General features: G+C 38.0%; 1 protein-coding gene across 5 annotated transcripts in view; it reads right to left on the bottom strand.

The window, feature by feature from the left end:
* LOC142345904 (uncharacterized) overlaps window positions 1-21,400 on the bottom strand; it is a 106,666-nt gene that overhangs the window by 31,426 nt on the left and 53,840 nt on the right. For all 5 annotated transcript variants that reach the window (XM_075398350.1, XM_075398349.1, XM_075398351.1 and 2 more), the window contains 5 exons: window positions 20,886-21,027; window positions 9,298-9,354; window positions 9,168-9,226; window positions 834-932; window positions 707-757 (listed from right to left, as the gene is read on the bottom strand). In XM_075398350.1, coding sequence (XP_075254465.1) covers window positions 707-757; window positions 834-932; window positions 9,168-9,226; window positions 9,298-9,354; window positions 20,886-21,027 — 408 coding nt within the window. The remainder of the gene's footprint in view (window positions 1-706; window positions 758-833; window positions 933-9,167; window positions 9,227-9,297; window positions 9,355-20,885; window positions 21,028-21,400) is intronic.

Below are 21,400 nucleotides of genomic sequence, written 5' to 3' on the forward strand. Positions count from 1 at the left end.
ACGATTTTTTAATTTTGCTTTAACTGATACCTGTTGTACCTCATAGATAGATTACTCCACCAAGATTTTATCTGAAACTGCATGTTATATAAATAATTTTTTTTACGTTGGCGGTGTCACCAGAAAAAAAGGATTCACCGATGAATTGCAGACAACGGTCGTTAGATTTTTAATGTATGTCAGAAAAAGAGAAGGTCCAAGAACAGCCTTGAGGTACTGCACATTTGCTATACCGTTTGGGGCTAAAAACATTGGGCTAAAAAATTTTAGAGAAGACGAACAGTTTTCATTATTTTCGCATTTAAATCTAGTTTTATGAATATTGATTCAAACATTTAGCGGCATTACAGTAAAAACATTCAGAGGGATAATGCTTTAAACCTGTATAATCTAATTTATTCCTCCAATCTAAAATAGCCAGCATAGCGGTTTTCCATGTCAAATTCTACTATTTTGAATAATTTCAAAATAATTCAAGATCTCGAGAATAAGTGCAGCTCTCTTAAACCTAAAGCTTTGAGAAATATTAAGGCTTTAGGCGTAAGAGCGTTACACTTAATTCCCGACATCTTGAAAAATTATTCAAGAATTGTTCAAAATTGTGGAATTTTACATAGAAAACCATAAAACTTTCTATTTCAGATTGACAGCCACAAAATAAGCTTATGATTAGGGATGCTTGCAAAGTAGAGAAAAGATCTCTTACCTGCATAAGTGTAGCATGTTTGGACTGAGTAAAGGGATTAGAATCTGCTGCCTGTAACAAGTGAGATAATTACTGATAATAATAGTATTCATACAACATTTCTGCAAACTAGTGTAAAGAATATTACCAGTGGAATGGTCTGATGAGTCTGGTGATAAGGAATATTGCACTGGATATCTTGTTAAGCTTCTTGCTCGTCACATACACGTTGCCCTCCACTAACAACCTTGAATGAACAACAAAACATAAGCGGACTGACATCAGGCGAATTGCTCTCAAATGACCGGCGAGCGGTAGGCTTCGTCAGTAGCTGGCCACGGTTTAAAGAGGCTAGCTTTAGCTTAATTGAAGGCGCGTGAGGTGAGCGCAGTGGGTACTGATGGGGCAACGATGTGTGTGTGTGTGTGTGTGTGTGGGGGGGGGGGGGGTGGGGGTGGGGTGGGGGTCTATGGCTGCACGGTGTCCCGCTTTTCACCCCTATTTATTTAACCCCCTATCATTTAACCCTAATTTTTTCACCCCTCCATCATTTAACCCCTCTATCATTTCACCCCGATTTTAATCTTTTGTAAAATAAGGACTATTTAATTAGCAATATAGTCATTTGGCAATGCCTCGCGGGCCATGGCCATGCCTTAGCGGCCCGTGGGACTTGATATGAAACTATCAAAACCGAACATAGAAGTAAGTTATCTACTTAATTATGACAAAATATGCCTTTAATGTTGACTCCTAATTCGCGGTATGAAATGTTAGAGGGCCGAAATGATATAGGGGTTAAATGACAGAGGGGTTAAAATATGCGGGGTTAAATGAATCGGGGTGAAAAGAAGTAGAACCGGCTGCACGGGACCGCTTCCTTATGGACTGAACGATGAGCAGGGGTGGGGATTGGGAGCTGGGGGTGGGTTGAAGTAAAGGGTTGAAGTGGGGGGGGGGGGGCAAACTCTAAGAACCGCCCATCACACCATGAGTATACGTCTCGAAAGCAGTTTCTGTGAATCGCGTACTTGGAGAATAGCGAGCGCAAAGTCTCTAAGAGAACTTAATGCCGTTTATTGTTTGTTTATCCCGTTTTTAGGACGAAAAGTTAAATGGGTCGGACGAAAAATCGATCAAGTGAAAAATCGCATAAAAAAGACCACAGGACTAATCTAACAGCTACAAACTTTTGAGAGCAATTAAACATACTCTAGCAAATCTTGTCAGCACTGTAGTCTCAACAGCTAAACCAAAACGTATCTTGAATTGTTCAAATAAAATTCTTCATAAAAATAAAAGTGTTGTGGCACTTAAAACTTTTTTGAAGGATTTTATTTGAACAATTCAAAACAAGTGTTGCTGTGGAGCCCTTATGTGCTGTGAAGCAGACAATGCTATAAGTACTTGATCTTCAGATCATTGTCATCAACTTACTCCTGAGTTAATACAGTTTTAACATTTCTAAGTCAAGGTAGTTGTATTTGCTAACCACACAAAAATTTGTGACAAATTTGGCTAATACTGATATTAAAGACACTTTTATCAACCTGCCTACATTATGCATTAATTTTAACCAAAGAAGACATTTCGGTCCCAATGAGTTTAAACCATCCAATCAAACAGGTAACGTCGGGCGAACTGTGCCGAAATTTAGGCACCGCCCCTAACACCATAATTTTTGTCTGCTCAACAGTTTCTGTGAATCACATATATAGAGAATAGCGAGTCATAAGGCTCTAAGAGAACTCAACTCCCTGTTTATCCTATTTTTGAGGCAGACAAGTAAACGGAGTCGAAGGAAAAAATGGTCAAGCAAAAATCCGAAAAAGACCAGAAATAATATAATTGCTATAAACTCTGTTTAAGAGCAACCGCAAAAGAATTCAAAAAGGAACAAGTATGAAAAATTCCACGTTCACATTTCCAAAACTGTCTTTGAATCACAAATGGATTAAGTAAAATCAAAGAAAAGCAAAGAGAAGAATATTGCAACAATGAAGACATCACGCGCCAATAAACATCCTTAATTACTGCATAAGTAAGATGATATAATATCATATTATGAAGAATCGGCTCCTATTTCTTTAACAAATTCGTATTGTATATACTACAAACATTCTGGAATATTTTTATTGCACAATGATTGATTACTCGGAAACATTTTATTCTAAATAACCTATCAGCAGTTGACGCGTTTGAGCTCAATAAACTGTGCTCGTCAAAACAAATTCGCAAAACACAGCCGTTTTAATAGTTTCAGATCTGCTTTGATTATCAGGGTAGCCATGGTTGCCCTTGATTGATGATTAAAAGTGCACAAACTGCAAGCTGTTATTGTTCTATATCTGGAAGCAACCAATTCTATATCTGCAAGCTGTTATTGTTCTATATCTGGAAGCAATTAACAGTGCTCCTTTCACACTCCACAGATACCTTCAGGTTTCACCGGAGTTTAGGAGTAATCTCCATTCATCACCATCTCATCTAAACTCCACAGATACCTTCAGGGTTCACCGGAGTTTTAGATGAGATATCACATCATTAGAAGAGCTCAAACGAAAGTTTTTATGATATCTGACTCGCAAGTTAAAGACCTGTTCACTGGAAATTTCTCAATTTGTCGCTTCCCGGAGGTCAGGTCAAGCACTCATACGACTATCTCCCGAGCACTGAGCGGTGCGAAACATTCATTATTTTCATCGGTGGGAACAACGCTTTCGATAACAATATCCCGTCGGCCACACCAGCATCTCTGATTCCCGAACAACTCAAGAAACTGGCGATTTCACTGCTGAACGCTATAAAAAAGTTTATATCCTGGGAATTCCTCAGAGAGGCACTCACTGTCAGAGAACGCACGAAATCAATAAGATCCTTAACAAGTTAGCCAAAGAGTCGAAGTGGAAGTTCCTCAGTCTATCTAAGTACATTCAATTTCGTCACCTGAAGAACCATCACCACAAGGAAAAGGTCCATGTTCATCTGACCTCAGAAGGAGTGAATAACATTAAAAACCTCATCAAAGAAAAGATCCTTTTAAAAAAAAATACCGCAAAGAACTCAACAACCTTGGTCCGGAAAGAACATTCGAGTGCGATCGTGATAGTGGTTGTCTGTGTGGACTCTCTGATGGAAACTGACGCCCCCTCGACCGACTGCACGCCACCAACTGACGAGGTGAGTCAGAACACTTGTTCTCTCTTTACCACTGAGCAATGCGTTCTTTGCTCGAGTAAAATTACGGAAAACTCAATGGAGTGCCATGTATGCTCGAAAAAAGTTCATTTATCCTGTGTCTACCCCTCACTAGATGCAACTCTTGTCAAAATAGGCACCCTTCTGTGGTGCTGTAACGATTGCTCATCCGATAAGAAATCCGAAAAACAATTTTTGAAGTATGAACTTACGAAAATTGAAGAAATGTTAAGTCATGTAAACCAGGAAGTAATGAAGTTTCGCTCGCGTGTCGAATCTTCCGACTCAGCGCCTACAGCGGCCACGGCATCTCATCTCACTTTTGCTGAGATCCTGAAGTCAAAGAGGTTTGACTTACGATCTCGTGAGCCCTCTCAATCCAGCATGATGTCTGATTCCTCTCAGAAGTCAAAGAAACGGAAATCTTTCCATTCAAAGAATGAAACGGCCGATCCAAAAGCAGCTCCAACGAAACAGAGAACAGTGAAGCCAGCCCCTATCATTGCAGTCGGAGATGGAGCTGCAAACTCAAATTTCAAGGCTATCCCCCCTCGCAAACCCAATCTGCCCAGGAGGTACATAGGTATGGCTCAACGAGAAACAACCACCGACGATATCAAACAACACTGTACCGGAATTGGTGTAGAATTGCTACATATCAGAGAAGTCTCAAAACAAGAATCACCATATAAATCTTTCCATGCTGTTTTTCAAGAAAAAGATATTGAAGAAATTGAAAAAGCTGAAAATTGGCCTCAAGGGATTCTCATTGGAAGGTTCAGACTGAACGAAACAGCCTGGCAGTGGCTCAAAAATCTTCCCAGAAGCTGACTACTCCCTGAGCGGCTCAAGGACTCAATGAAAATTGACCTCTTGAATTCGTGATCAGTGAGAAACAAGTGCTCGAAAATCAGTTCACTTATAAAGCTATCCAATCCAGATGTTTTTATTTTATGTGAAACGTGGCAACGTTCGGACGAGGAACTTCTTCTTAAGCAGTGCTACTAGCATTCAGACAACTACTCTCATAACTCACATGCCAGGGTCTCACGAGAAGGGGGCGGCCTCTGTTTCATATATAAAGTGAATTTTCATACCAAAATAATTGATTCTGCTCTAACAGACACGTTTGAGATGTTGGCCATTGAATTGAAGCTCCACTCCAAGCCCTATCTCTTCCTAGTTGTTTACCATATACCTGGTACCTCATCCCTGGAGTTCTACAATAATATCTCTGAAACAGTTCTCGCCTTGGCGTTGGATTACGAGGAAGTCATCTGCCTAGGCGATTTCAATCTCCATTTTAATACCCAAAATAAATATGCAAATTTGATCTTGGAACTATTCCAAGCATTAGAGTTGTCAGCACGTGTTCACGAACCCACGCATAAACATGGTAACACTTTGGATCAAGTCTTTTTGCCCACACACTACGAAAATTGTCCAATGATTGTTCAGCAACTGGATTTCAGTGATCATTTTTTGATTGAGTTTGGCATGCCGGTTTCTGATAAACCAAAACACAGAAATCGCCCTTTCACATATCGCAATTTCAAACGAGTGCCTTGGAAAATGTTGCCGAGGAAATTGAAATATCATCAGCAATCACGCATAGAACTTCAGACGACCCGAATACTTTATGTAAATGGTTCCTAGACATCATTCGTAGTTAAGTCGATTTCTATGCAACACCGATTCAACGCAAAGGTTTTCACAAGAAATGCCCATTTTTCGACGACGATCTCATAGCATCAAAAAAGAACAAAAGGAAAAAGAGCGCGAATTCCGGAAACAACGGACAAAAGCAGCTCAGAGTGACCTCAGCAATGCTATATTAGAGTACCGAAATCTCTACTACAGAAAAAAGAAATTATTCTTTGACGAAAATCTTCGTGATATTTCAAAAGCTCCAGACAGAAAAAAGTTCCAGATCTTGAATTCACTCCTAGGGAAAGGCTATAAGACAAAGCTCCCCGAGTTTTACGAACGCAAGCGCCCTAGCTGAAAGATTTTCAATCTTTTTCCAGGAAAAAGTCTGCAAAATCACCTCGAAATTTTCCAAGTTTACTGTAGACTGCAACAAAATCTCGCCTCGGTTTGCAAAATTTGCAGCTGTCAATGAGGAAAGCTTACAAAGGGCCCTAGCGAAAACGTCAGCATCGAATAGCTACCACGACGTAATTCCATCTACAGTGTTTAAAGATTTCTCAGCATCTTTTATGCCTATATTAATCTTACTTTTCAATACGTCATTTGAACTAGGAGTTTTTCCAGATGCTTTTAAGATTGCGATAGTGATTCCCAAGCTGAAAAATGAAAGTCTTGATCCCGAAATTCTATCAAATTATAGACCTATTAGTAACCTAATCTTTTTATCCAAAGTCCTTGAATGTCTTGCATTTGAGCAACTTATAAGTTATTTTAATGTGAACTCACTCCTAGATGATCAGCAATCCGCCTACCGTGCAACTTTCTCCACAGAAATTGCCTTATTGCATACTTTCATGAACACACGAAAGATGCTTGATAAACGTTTGTTTGTTTTTACAGTGGCTCTTGACTTGCAGGCGGCTTTTGATACCCTGAACCACGAAGTTCTCTTACATATTTGTGAAGATCATTTTGGCATAAGGTATACAGCCATAAAGTGGCTTCAGTTTTATCTCTTGGGAAGAACACAACTTGTTTTAGTCAACGATTCAGTCTCAAAACCTGCACTTCTCGATTCTGGTGTGCCTCAGGGTTCCATTCTTGGGCCTATGCTTTTCAGTGTCTATCTTACACCGTTGGGTGACCTACTCAAAATAATTAAAGTAAATTATCAACTATATGCTGATGACACCCTCCTCTACTTTGAATGCTCTTCAAAACACATCTTCAATGCAAATTCCGTTGAACTTACCATTCAAAAAGTTTTATACTGGTTTGCGAATGCTGGTCTACAGGTTAACGAAAGCAAAACAGAAGCCATTCTCATTTCAAGCGTAAAGAATGCGCCAAGTATCAGCTCCATAAAAGTTGGAAACGTTGAAGTAAAGCTATCTAACTCCCTGAAATGCCTTGGCGTTACAATTGATAAACACCTTGACATAGAGAAGCAAGTAAAAACGGTTGCCAAAAACTGCTTTCACTACCTCCGAATACTCCATTCTCTTCGAAATTTTGTTGATTTTGAAACACGCATAGTGCTGGTTAGATGCTTAATCATGAGTCGCCTAGATTACTGCAATTCGATCCTTAACGGACTTGGCGTGAAAAAATTGTCCATTCTCCAAAAGGTCCAAAATCGGGCATGTAGAATTGTTTACCGGCTACATCCTTGGTGCTCTGTATCAATTCACCTTCATGGCCTTCACTGGCTGCCGATTTATATGAGAATTCGTTTTAAAATACTTCTGTTTGTCTACAAAAGCCTTTTTCACAAAGATCTGATTCCAGACTATTTAGACGTGTTTGAAAAACGAGCAAAAACTTCCCGAAATGGAGTGGTATTGGTTGTACCCAAAAGGTCTTCAAAACTTGGACGAGATGCTTTTGATTACCAAGGTGCTGTCTTGTGGAACAAACTCCCCAAGTGGATCAGAGAAGAATGGAGTTGATCAGTTCAAATCAGCTTTAAAAACATTTCTTTTCCGTGAACATTTTTACTCCTAATACGAAACAGTACACTTCTGAGTCTGAAGAAAGAAGTGTATAAACAAACGATGATGATGATGTTTATATCAACATCAAATTAAAATTTTGAAAACACTCAATTAAACCTCCGTTATACTTATGAGCCACTTTAGCACCCAAAAACTGAAAATATAAAGCTACTAGCGAGGCAAATATTTGAATAGGGGTTATGGGCTAGAAGAACACTTATAACGCAAAAAATTCTGAATAGAGAGGGGACCGAACAGCGACCTTCCCCACGAGAGTTGTGTACATGGGAAGTAAACTACATACGGGCTATGTACTTTCCTCTCTCACATTCTAAACTACTAAGCTATCTCACATCTCTATGCACGTACATAAGCTATCTATGCTATCTAATTAAACGGGCTGTGTACTGTCCTCTTTCGCAGTCTGTTTTAATTAGGCAACAGACTTAATTTCTGAATATTCGAAATTGAAATCACTCAGAGAAAATTTAAAAGTCAAGCGTAAAAAGTCATAGGGGAAGTGAAATTGAAAATATTCTAGAAAACAAAAAGAGTCCATTAAAAATTTTGCATGAAAAGGCACACACGCGTAAAATAATTGCTTCAAGCTTCGTTCGAGAGCAATTAAAATGTTTATCCCCAGTTACAGTAGATACCCTAACCTATAGATCAATGATTGTCATTTCTCCAATAAGCACAAGTTAAAACTACGCTCACTTCACTAGGAACGCTTGAAATTATAGAACAACTAGCTCGCAAATCCCTTAATTGGATAAAACTAGACCAAGTGAAAAAGCGCAACATTGTCCACTGTTGCTCTTCCTATTTTTTTTGACAGTTTGCTTTAATCATAAATTACTAATTGTACTGTGTTGGAATTGTTCTATAAATTAAAATGCTTGATTCAGTTGAACAAGTCGTAATTCTTACAGAGATTCTTAAAGAACCACTTTCATTATAGTGGAGTGGAGTCAAATCCTTTTTTGAACTTGAAAAGGCTAAGAGGAAATCTCAAACTATCTTGATTTCAAATTTAGGTCTTTAGAGTGCTGTAAATAATTGATGACCAAAAACTAATCAGATGAAATCTCAAATCAACTTTGTTCATCTCTCGAGGACATCACGAATATGGTGACAGTAAGAAAAGTGGCTTCGAGAGATGACGAAATTTCTGTTTTAAACCAAAACGACCGAAAAACCTCTGACGGGTTGCCCTCAGGGGCTCGATCTGCTTCAGTCTGGGTAAGAGGGGAGGTGTGGCAACTGCTGGGTGCGTAGGATCGTGGAGACATGTAAACCATAGTTAGAAAAATTGAGTTGAAGAATAAAAGATATGGGTCAAATTTCCAAAAATGACCTTAACCAACAAATGAGGAAATTACACCTTGTGAGTAGTTTTAGAGACTAGCATAGCTCTAAGAGCACCTAACAGACACTCAATGCTCTCGACCTTTACCAGTTTATCCCTCTTTTAAGTACGAAAACATCAGGCCTAGATGAAAAATCGTTTGAAGAACACTGATACATCTATTGGCACCATACAACCAACAGTAGTTCTAGAATAGACAGTTCAACTTTGTTAAACTGCAACTCTACAAAGCTGCATGTTATACGGTTGGTCAAATGACAGCAGTACTTACACACAGAGTAGATCAATAATGTCATTCAAGTCCAGAGTCGTGAAGAGTTCAGCCAAAGCCTGAATACAATAGAACACCCAGTTATATGTGTAAACAGTAATTAACTATTTCAAAAGTAGAAGTGACTCACGATGTCTTCTAATTTGAACTTCTTATTCTTCACTGCAAATGATGGCAACGTTGAACTCTAAAACAAAAACTGTTACGTACGTAATTGAAGCAGAGCCTGCAATGATCAATTATTATAAAACTGCTTTTCAGAACACAACCGACTAACGTCGGGCGAGGGCGAATTGCTCTCAAACGACCAGTGATCAGTTGGCTTCAGTAGTAGCCACCTGGGGCTTAGGGATGCTATCATTAGAGGGGGGGGGGGTGGGGGTGAGCGGAGTGGGTAGGATTGGGAGGCCTGGCGGACAAGGGGTCCAAATCGCCATGTGTGGGAGGTGGACGGGGGAATGTTGGGTGGGGGTGAATGAGGTGGGAGGGGATCAAAATTTTAAGGTTAAGGACCGCCCTTCAAACAATGAAATTGTCTCAAAACAGCTTTGGTGAATAGCATAATTTGAGACTAGCAAAGCATAAAGCTCTAAGAGCTGCCCAGCGAACTAATGCCCTCTGGGCGCTATTTCTTCATCCCGTTTCTGAAGATTAAAATTCAAATGGCTCAGACCAAATATTGGTCAAGCGAAAATCCCATAGAAAAGACCATAGGACTAATATAATTGCCACATAATTCGTTGGAGAGCGATTAAAAGTTTTCGCTCTTTTTAAATTTAAAAAAGGCAGAAAAAACATACGTTCCTTTACGTTCTTGCAATTGCCGGTTGGTAAGGCAACAAGGTGCTTTTTCTTAAGCATCAACAGCAAAAAGAAATTTCTCAAAGTTAAAGAACAAATAAGTTTTTTTAAACTAAAATTATATTTCAACAGAAGCCAAAATGCATAGAGAACTCTCGACAAACAATTACCTTTAAATAATAGTACAAAACGCTACCAATAAACCGACTGACAGTAGTTCAGTGAAAATAATGTTATCAGTAGTGAATCAGGCTTTATTTTGGCAGATAGATTGGGTAAACGATGGCAACGCTGCTCAAGCAAAAGATTATTGGACATACTTGAAACAGCCCGCAATTATCAACAAAAAAAACTGTTTTCAAAAAGATAACAGACTAACGTCGGGCGAAATCTTCTCAACCAATCGGCGAGCGGCTGGTTTTAGTAGCCAGCTGGGGCGTAGGGATGATATCATTAGAGGCGGTTGAGCGGAGTGTGTGGGGTCAAGGGACGGGATTGATCGGGTTGCACGAAAGGGGGTCCAAACCGGCAGATGGAAAAGGGTCAACGGGGAATGTTGGGTTTGGGGAGAAGGGTGCCTGAGGGAGGTCAAACCTTAAAGATTAAGCTCCGCCCTTCACGCAATGAAATTGTCTCCTAAAAACAATTTTGGCATATTTAGAGACTAGTGAAGCATGAGGCTCAATCATAGCTGCTTAGTCATCTAAAGCCCCCCCCCCCCCCCGGCACTATTTGTTTATCACGTTTTTAAAGCCAAAAAGTAAAAATGGAATGGGTCAGACAAAACAGAGCAACAGTTGCATCAACAATCGTTTAGTCCTGGTGCGACAACCACAAACTGAAGTTTCAAATCCAGTAAGGAAAAGATCTCTTGTTTCTCATTGACTGCAAAATTTTGGTTTCAATTGAAGTCAGAGACGAGAACTGGCTACACTGAACCTTAATTCAATTGGATCCTGATCAGTAAAACCAAAAAACCAACCTCTTATACGACAATCCAACAATTTTGTTAAGGTTAAATTTTGCCATGACTTGGTAAAGAATTCTTGAAATTGCAGTTTCTATGTTTTCTTCGTCTATAAGTTGCCTAAAGTTGTTAATGATGTTTATATAGTCCAGGATAGGTGACGATTTTGGGAGTAAAGTGAGGTTGATATTATCTATTTTGATAGAGCAACAGGAATTGCTGTTTAATGGTTCTATAAGGTCATCATATTCATTACAATACTCATTGCCGCTCAATGACGTTAAAAATAAATCACTGTACAAACTCAAAGAAAAAATGTTCTACAGTTTCCTATAAAGCCTCTGATGCAGGCTTTCAGCAGCTTTGATTGTACTAAGGGAACTGCATCATAGTTCAAGCAGTCAAAGAGAAAAACGCGATTCCTGCCACCTCTTAATTTCCTAGAATTTGACAGAGATCACTGATTTACTGGTATAGTAAAAAGTTCGAATTCATCATCGGTTAAACAAGACTCGATAAAACAAATGACCATCGGAGTCATGGAAACTCAGCAGTGTGTTGGAGAAATTGATAACTATTAATTTTATTCAATCATGGCTTAGCTACCGAATCAAATCGTCGTTACTATCACGTGTGTTTATTTAACAATCGGCTTGAGATCACAACTTGATGACAACCAAAGCCCCATAAAATTGTGATCTTTTAAAGATCAAATATTAAAAAGAGGTAAAACTGCGTTTCATCTTTTTACGGGGAAATTTGAAATCTTTTTACGGGGAAATTTGAGTGTTTGGGTCTCATTGAAAATGCCATTTAGTCGATACTTACTAGTGAATGTTACCTATAACCCCAATAAACAAAATAGCACTGAATTTTTGGACCAACTTGCAATTAACATTGATAATGCAAATACGAAAAACGAAAAGAATACTTCTGGGCGACTATAACAATAACTATTTAGATACCTTGGAAAGATCTAGGCTTGAAACAGTAACACTTCCTTATGATTTACATATAAAGAACCAAACCATTCCTACTCGTTTAAACGGGGGCAACAATACCAAAAGCCTTATTGATTACATTATTACTGACTGTTCAACTATAAACGACACTATAATTTGTGATAGAATAGTAAAAAGTGACCACTTTGCTACTCTAAGTCTATAAGGGCTTCATGTTGAAACTAAAAAGGTACTAGTCCAGAAAAATTTTCGATAAAAAAACTATAATGCACTTGACTTTAAACACTGCCTAGAACAACAAAACTGGCAAATAATGTATGTTCAGAACAACTTGGATTCAATGCTACAAGTTTTCACAGAAAATTTTACGACAGCACTTTTGAAAAGTGCTCCACTTAAAAAATGTTTTATCCGAAATGACAAAAGTTTTTTTTACATTAACAGACAAATGGTTAACTAAAAAATCAAGACAACTGATGGTCGATCGTGATAGGTTTTTGAATGATAAAGACTATGAAAATTTCTTCGATCTAAAAAACCAGTTTAGTATTTCTAATGACAACGATTTAAACAGGTTTCATAGAAATTTTATTGAAGCACCAGAAAGTGACAGAAAAAAGTGGATGCGGATAAATGAAGTCAGAAACTCTGAACAAAACCCAGAATCTATAGTTTGAGAAATGTATTTGGTGATTATGTAGCCCAAACAAAAAATAATTGCTGACCTGTTGAACTATCGTTTCTCTACACTTGGGAAATTCCAAGGCCCACAGCATCCACTACAGATTTCTGGGATGGGCAATCCTAAACAAACAAAAAACAAAAAACTTAGCTTTCACTTTGTAACGGAAAAAGACTGTCATCACGCAATCAGGGCATTGGGGAGAAATAAACCAATGGGACCATCAAACATTCCTGCGTGGGCTATTAAAGACTCAAGCTCTGTCATTGTTCCTCATTTAAACTTCCTTGTGAACTACTGCATCAAATTATCTTGCTTCCCCAATGAGCTTAAATGAGCACATGTTGTTCCACTATACAAGAAAGTGACCCCGAGGATCCTAATAACTATCGCCCGATTTCCATTACCCCATGCCTTTCTAAGATCATTGAAACCATCTTGAGGGATCAAATTTGTCAGTACCTTCACGACAATAAATTACTAAGTAAAAATCAGTATGGTTTTAGGAAAAAGTTTTCTACCATCGATTCCCTATTATTATGCACAGAATTCATCAGACACAAAACTGACGTTAACAATTTTGTCACAGCAGCATTTCTTGACCTATCAAAAGCTTTTGATTCTATCAATTATGACATTTTGGTTATCAAGTTAGGCAACTTAGGTTTTGATGAGAGCTCAAAAAATCTCTTAAGCAGTTTCGTTACAAAGCGCCGCCAATCCGCTGTACTATAAGATTGCATATCAAAAGATCTGATGCTTCATAGAGGTGTACCACAAGGAACAGTACTTGGTCCGCTCCTATTTAATCTGTACATTAATGATATGGCAACCAGAGTTGACAATGAAACTGAACTTATAAATATGCTGACGATACCGTTATTTTAACTTTTGATACCTTCATTGACAAAAGCAAAATCAAGTTAGAGCAAAATGCAAACGAACTTATTCGATTTTTTCGTGAATATCACCTCACAGTTAATACCTCTAAAACTGAATTCATGATATTTGGTAAGAGCAAAAGAAAACATTTCGATGAACAGATAATTTTAGATTCAATTCCAATAGACGAGAAACCTGAAGTAAAATATTTATGGGTTCACATAGACAGCAACTTAACGTTTCAAGAGGAAGTGAAACATATCTTACGAAAAATGGCCTGAGGAATAAAAAAAAATTATGCTATTAGAAAATCAATTCCACGATACTTGTCCTAAATGCCCTAGTATTAAGTCACTTGCACTACTCAGCGGTTAGCATTCACGCAATTGAGCAAAATTTAATAATGACTCTTGAGAAACAGCTTAACTGGTCATTACGAGCAACCTTTTTAGGCAGAAATTTGAATCTGTTCAAGATATTAAATGCAGTCGAAATATACTACCCGTAAAACTCTTTTTAAAAACAAAAAGATTACAAAACTTTTGAAAAAAACAGTTACGACCAGCTTTTTCACCAACATCGGGACGTCCCTTAATCACCTGGAATCTTCATGAGTCTATAAGGACAAAAAAATTGTTCTGGGACTAAAAATTTTTCTCCATCAAAAGGCAAAACCCATTTGTCAGATTAGCGATACTAGATTGGAATGAACTACCCAGCGAAATTAAAATCAAACAAGACAAAAAAAGTTTCTCCAAGCAACTTGTAACTTTCTTCTGCTCAGCTTACAAAAGGAACCCTTTTTTGTGGAAGGTTACTTGTTCAACATGGCGTGACTTTAAATTTGGAAAATAAATTAGAACTACGGTTTACTGGTTGGGTTGACATTATAAATTTAATTAATTTTAATGTGAGATATGCGACATAATTTGAATTTAACTCAATTGATTTTGTTTTGAGATATGCGACATAAATTGAATTTAACTCAAGTAATGTGCTATATAACAACATAAGATCCCAAAACCTACTCTAACGTCGGGAGACGTGCGGCTGGCTTCGTCAGTAGCTAGCTACGGCATAGTGCGACTAGCCTCGGCTTAATTGATTGAAAATAATGTCTCCACATCATGAATTTATGTCTCAAAAATAGTTTCAATGAATCGAATACTTAGCGTCTATTAAGCCAAAAGGCTCTAAGACCCATTAACGTCCTCAAAACGTTACCTGTTTATCCCGTTTTTGACGACGAAAAGCCAAAAGTGTCAAACAAGAAATCAGTCAAGCGAAAACCCGAATAAAAAAAGCCAACCGAACAGGACTAATATAATTGCTATAAACTTCGTTTGAGAGCAATTAATAAATGGAACGAATCAACAATTTCCAAACGGATGGCAGGCTGCAACTTGGTGCTCAGGAATACCATACGCACTTGTAGACATTATTCAAAATGAACAGCATTGTGGGCATGGATCGCAACACAAAAAGAAGAACGAAAATAAGCTTTAGGCTCACAGTCTATCTGCAAATATAAATCAAACTAACATCGACCTAATTGCTATCAAAGGCTAAATGTGGACATATTTTGATTCAGAGCGGCTTTTTGCTTTAATGTTTAAAGTTGCCATTTAGGCATGTGAGATTCGAAGAAACATTACTGGTATCATCTGTTGTATAATTTTTACTCAAACTATTGATACTTGTCCTAAATGCCCTAGTATTAAGTCACTTGCACTACTCAGCGGTTAGCATTCACGCAATTGAGCAAAATTTAATAATGACTCTTGAGAAACAGCTTAACTGGTCATTACGAGCAACCTTTTTAGGCAGAAATTTGAATCTGTTCAAGATATTAAATGCAGTCGGAATATACTACCCGTAAAACTCTTTTTAAAAACAAAAAGATTACAATACTTTTGAAAAAAAACAGTTACGACCAGCTTTTTCACCAACATCGGGACGTCCCTTAATCACCTGGAATCTTCATGAGTCTATAAGGACAAAAAAATTGTTCTGGGACTAAAAATTTTTCTCCATCAAAAGGCAAAACTCATTTGTCAGATTAGCGATACTAGATTGGAATGAACTACCCAGCGAAATTAAAATCAAACAAGACAGAAAAAGTTTCTCCAAGCAACTTGTAACTTTCTTCTGCTCAGCTTACAAAAGGAACCCTTTTTTGTGGAAGGTTACTTGTTCAACATGGCGTGCCTTTAAATTTGGAAAATGAATTAGAACTACGGTTTACTGGTTGGGTTGACATTATAAATTTAATTAATTTTAATGTGAGATATGCAACATAATTTGAATTTAACTCAATTGATTTTGTTTTGAGATATGCGACATAAATTGAATTTAACTCAAGTAATGTGCTATATAACAACATAAGATCCCAAAACCTACTCTAACGTCGGGAGACGTGCGGCTGGCTTCGTCAGTAGCTAGCTACGGCATAGTGCGACTAGCCTCGGCTTAATTGATTGAAAATAATGTCTCCACATCATGAATTTATGTCTCAAAAATAGTTTCAATGAATCGAATACTTAGCGTCTATTAAGCCAAAAGGCTCTAAGACCCATTAACGTCCTCAAAACGTTACCTGTTTATCCCGTTTTTGACGACCAAAAGCCAAAAGTGTCAAACAAAAAATCAGTCAAGCGAAAACCCGAATAAAAAAAGCCAACCGAACAGGACTAATATAATTGCTATAAACTTCGTTTGAGAGCAATTAATAAGTGGAACGAATCAACAATTTCCAAACGGATGGCAGGCTGCAATTTGGTGCTCAGGAATACCATACGCACTTGTAGACATTATTCAAAATGAACAGCATTGTGGGCATGGATCGCAACACAAAAAGAAGAACGAAAATAAACCTTAAGCTTTAGGCTCACAGTCTATCTGCAAATATAAATCAAACTAACATCGACCTAATTGCTATCAAAGGCTAAATGTGGACAAATTTTGATTCAGAGCGGCTTTTTGCTTTAATGTTTAAAGTTGCCATTTAGGCATGTGAGATTCGAAGAAACATTACTGGTATCATCTGTTGTATAATTTTTACTCAAACTATTGATACTTGTCCTAAATGCCCTAGTATTAAGTCACTTGCACTACTCAGCGGTTAGCATTCACGCAATTGAGCAAAAATTAATAATGACTCTTGAGAAACAGCTTAACTGGTCATTACGAGCAACCTTTTTAGGCAGAAATTTGAATCTGTTCAAGATATTAAATGCAGTCGGAATATACTACCCGTAAAACTCTTTTTAAAAACAAAAAGATTACAATACTTTTGAAAAAAACAGTTACGACCAGCTTTTTCACCAACATCGGGACGTCCCTTAATCACCTGGAATCTTCATGAGTCTATAAGGACAAAAAAATTGTTCTGGGACTAAAAATTTTTCTCCATCAAAAGGCAAAACTCATTTGTCAGATTAGCGATACTAGATTGGAATGAACTACCCAGCGAAATTAAAATCAAACAAGACAAAAAAAGTTTCTCCAAGCAACTTAGAACTTTCTTCTGCTCAGCTTACAAAAGGAACCCTTTTTTGTGGAAGGTTACTTGTTCAACATGGCGTGCCTTTAAATTTGGAAAATGAATTAGAACTACGGTTTACTGGTTGGGTTGACATTATAAACTTAATTAATTTTGTTTTGAGATATGCGAAATTTTTGAATTTAACTCAAGTTTTCTGTTATAATATGTAAATAATAAATCCATTTAAATAATTACTCTGCCGGACTAATATCAATTGTATACTCGTTGATGTGGCTCGGAATTCAGTGGTTTTTTTTATATTGTGTCTCAACTCAAACTACCAGAATCGTCAACTGACGCTGCTAAACTTTTTCTACAATTTCTGTAGCTTTCTTGATGCCAGCTGTAATCAGTAGCCACATTGTCATCCTCTAATAGAGGCGATATGTAAAGAAACCTCTTCTCAGTTTTCTGTTGCAAGCGTCCGGGGTAGGTGGTTAAGACCAGTCACTGGTGTGATTCAAAATAAACATACGCAATTTCCTTGACTTATCCACCTTCCATTTTAAATCCGGGATTCCTTTTCGATTACTTTTGAACTGGGATCAGCAGCTCTTCAATGATCACTGGTTTTCATTCACTTTACAAACATAACCGACTAACTAATTGCTCTCAAACGACCGGCGAGCGGTTTAGTGAGGCTAGCTTCAGTTCATCTCAATTGAAGGGGCGTGAGGTGAGCGCATCGGGGAGGGGGGGGGGGGGGTGCACGGGTGGGGCAACAGTGGGGGGAGGCAACGATGGAAGGCCGGTTTTTGTCTAAACGGGGCCCTTCCGACCTGATGTAAGGAGGTAGGGATTGAGGGGTTATGTCTCCAAAATAGTTTGTGAAAGAACAGAGAACAAGAGAAGGGTCGCAAGCGACAAAAATGTTGATTCGAAACCAGATCTATTCTGTTTTGCTCCCACCCCAGCTTAGTGGGCTTATATTTTTACGCCCCCCAGGTGCACGTCCTAAATTTTTACATAGTAATGTGCTATACAACAACCTAAGATCCCAAAACCTGCTCTAACGTCGGGAGACGTGCGGTTGGCTTCGTCAGTAGCTAGCTACGGCATAGTGCGACTAGCCTCGGCTTAATTGATTGAAAATAATGTCTCCACATCATGAATTTATGTCTCAAAAATAGTTTCAATGAATCGAATACTTAGCGTCTATTAAGCCAAAAGGCTCTAAGACCCATTAACGTCCTCAAAACGTTACCTGTTTATCCCGTTTTTGACGACGAAAAGCCAAAAGTGTCAAACAAAAAATCAGTCAAGCGAAAACCCGAATAAAAAAAGCCAACCGAACAGGACTAATATAATTGCTAAAAACTTCGATTGAGAGCAATTAATAAGTGGAACGAATCAACAATTTCCAAACGGATGGCAGGCTGCAATTTGGTGCTCAGGAATACCATACGCACTTGTAGACATTATTCAAAATGAACAGCATTGTGGGCATGGATCGCAACACAAAAAGAAGAACGAAAATAAACCTTAAGCTTTAGGCTCACAGTCTATCTGCAAATATAAATCAAACTAACATCGACCTAATTGCTATCAAAGGCTAAATGTGGACAAATTTTGATTCAGAGCGGCTTTTTGCTTTAATGTTTAAAGTTGCCATTTAGGCATGTGAGATTCGAAGAAACATTACTGGTATCATCTGTTGTATAATTTTTACTCAAACTATTGATACTTGTCCTAAATGCCCTAGTATTAAGTCACTTGCACTACTCAGCGGTTAGCATTCACGCAATTGAGCAAAAATTAATAATGACTCTTGAGAAACAGCTTAACTGGTCATTACGAGCAACCTTTTTAGGCATAAATTTGAATCTGTTCAAGATATTAAATGCAGTCGGAATATACTACCCGTAAAACTCTTTTTAAAAACAAAAAGATTACAATACTTTTGAAAAAAACAGTTACGACCAGCTTTTTCACCAACATCGGGACGTCCCTTAATCACCTGGAATCTTCATGAGTCTATAAGGACAAAAAAATTGTTCTGGGACTAAAAATTTTTCTCCATCAAAAGGCAAAACTCATTTGTCAGATTAGCGATACTAGATTGGAATGAACTACCCAGCGAAATTAAAATCAAACAAGACAAAAAAAGTTTCTCCAAGCAACTTAGAACTTTCTTCTGCTCAGCTTACAAAAGGAACCCTTTTTTGTGGAAGGTTACTTGTTCAACATGGCGTGCCTTTAAATTTGGAAAATGAATTAGAACTACGGTTTACTGGTTGGGTTGACATTATAAACTTAATTAATTTTGTTTTGAGATATGCGAAATTTTTGAATTTAACTCAAGTTTTCTGTTATAATATGTAAATAATAAATCCATTTAAATAATTACTCTGCCGGACTAATATCAATTGTATACTCGTTGATGTGGCTCGGAATTCAGTGGTTTTTTTTATATTGTGTCTCAACTCAAACTACCAGAATCGTCAACTGACGCTGCTAAACTTTTTCTACAATTTCTGTAGCTTTCTTGATGCCAGCTGTAATCAGTAGCCACATTGTCATCCTCTAATAGAGGCGATATGTAAAGAAACCTCTTCTCAGTTTTCTGTTGCAAGCGTCCGGGGTAGGTGGTTAAGACCAGTCACTGGTGTGATTCAAAATAAACATACGCAATTTCCTTGACTTATCCACCTTCCATTTTAAATCCGGGATTCCTTTTCGATTACTTTTGAACTGGGATCAGCAGCTCTTCAATGATCACTGGTTTTCATTCACTTTACAAACATAACCGACTAACTAATTGCTCTCAAACGACCGGCGAGCGGTTTAGTGAGGCTAGCTTCAGTTCATCTCAATTGAAGGGGCGTGAGGCGAGCGCATCGGGGAGGGGGGGGGGGGGTGCACGGGTGGGGCAACAGTGGGGGGAGGCAACGATGGAAGGCCGGTTTTTGTCTAAACGGGGCCCTTCCGACCTGATGTAAGGAGGTAGGGATTGAGGGGTTATGTCTCCAAAATAGTTTGTGAAAGAACAGAGAACAAGAGAAGGGTCGCAAGCGACAAAAATGTTGATTCGAAACCAGATCTATTCTGTTTTGCTCCCACCCCAGCTTAGTGGGCTTATATTTTTACGCCCCCCAGGTGCACGTCCTAAATTTTTACATAGTAATGTGCTATACAACAACCTAAGATCCCAAAACCTGCTCTAACGTCGGGAGACGTGCGGTTGGCTTCGTCAGTAGCTAGCTACGGCATAGTGCGACTAGCCTCGGCTTAATTGATTGAAAATAATGTCTCCACATCATGAATTTATGTCTCAAAAATAGTTTCAATGAATCGAATACTTAGCGTCTATTAAGCCAAAAGGCTCTAAGACCCATTAACGTCCTCAAAACGTTACCTGTTTATCCCGTTTTTGACGACGAAAAGCCAAAAGTGTCAAACAAAAAATCAGTCAAGCGAAAACCCGAATAAAAAAAGCCAACCGAACAGGACTAATATAATTGCTAAAAACTTCGATTGAGAGCAATTAATAAGTGGAACTAATCAACAATTTCGAAATGGATGGCAGGCTGCAATTTCGTGCTCAGTAATAACGACTTGTAGACATTATTCAAAATGTACAGCATTGTGGGCATGGATCGCAACGCAAAAAGAAAAACGAAAATAAACCTTAAGCTTTAGGCTGTCTATCTGCAAATATAAATCAAAATAACATCGACCAAATTGCTGTCAAAGGCTAAATATGGACCAAATTTAATTCACATTTGTTTGCTTCAATGTTTTAAGTTGCCATTTAGGCATGTGAGAATCAAAGAAACCTTAAGCTGTATCATCTGTTGTATAATTTTTACTCAATTCTATCAAAATAAGATGCACTACTTGAGGCTATGGTGGGTCACTTTGGGGTGAAAAGAGATGATACCTTGAAGCTGTACAAGTGTATGTGGCTGTATTTGCACCAATTGTATAGATCAGTCACCAGTAAGGTAAGGGAGTCAGCATCTGGCTTCAAATGTGATATCTGCTGCAACACCTCCTGGAATTCTCCGAAACACGACTTGCGGCTGAAACATACACTCACACTCAACTATTCATTTCTACATTATTAAAGCATAATCGACTAACAACCAACTAATTGCTTTCCAACATAGCCTCCTTGCAACTTTACAGTTGAAAATCAGCAAAAAAATTAAGATAATTGGCCACCTCTAATACTATAGAATTCTATGGGTTAGACTTAGAGTGAAATTGTTTTCCGACAAATAAAGGAAAAAGCTTTAAGCATGAACTCTCTTAAAATGAGATGTTTGAGATTGAAAGTTCACCTCTCACCCCCAAGAATCAAGAGCATTTAAGTTTCTCTCTGTCTGTCTTCAATTACTAAACGTTTGAAAATTAAAACTTCATTAAGTTGGTGCAAAATTCATTTTTCTGAGT

Source organism: Convolutriloba macropyga, chromosome 9, assembly GCF_964194025.1.
Source record: "Convolutriloba macropyga chromosome 9, txConMacr16.3, whole genome shotgun sequence".
NCBI lineage: Eukaryota > Metazoa > Xenacoelomorpha > Acoela > Convolutidae > Convolutriloba > Convolutriloba macropyga.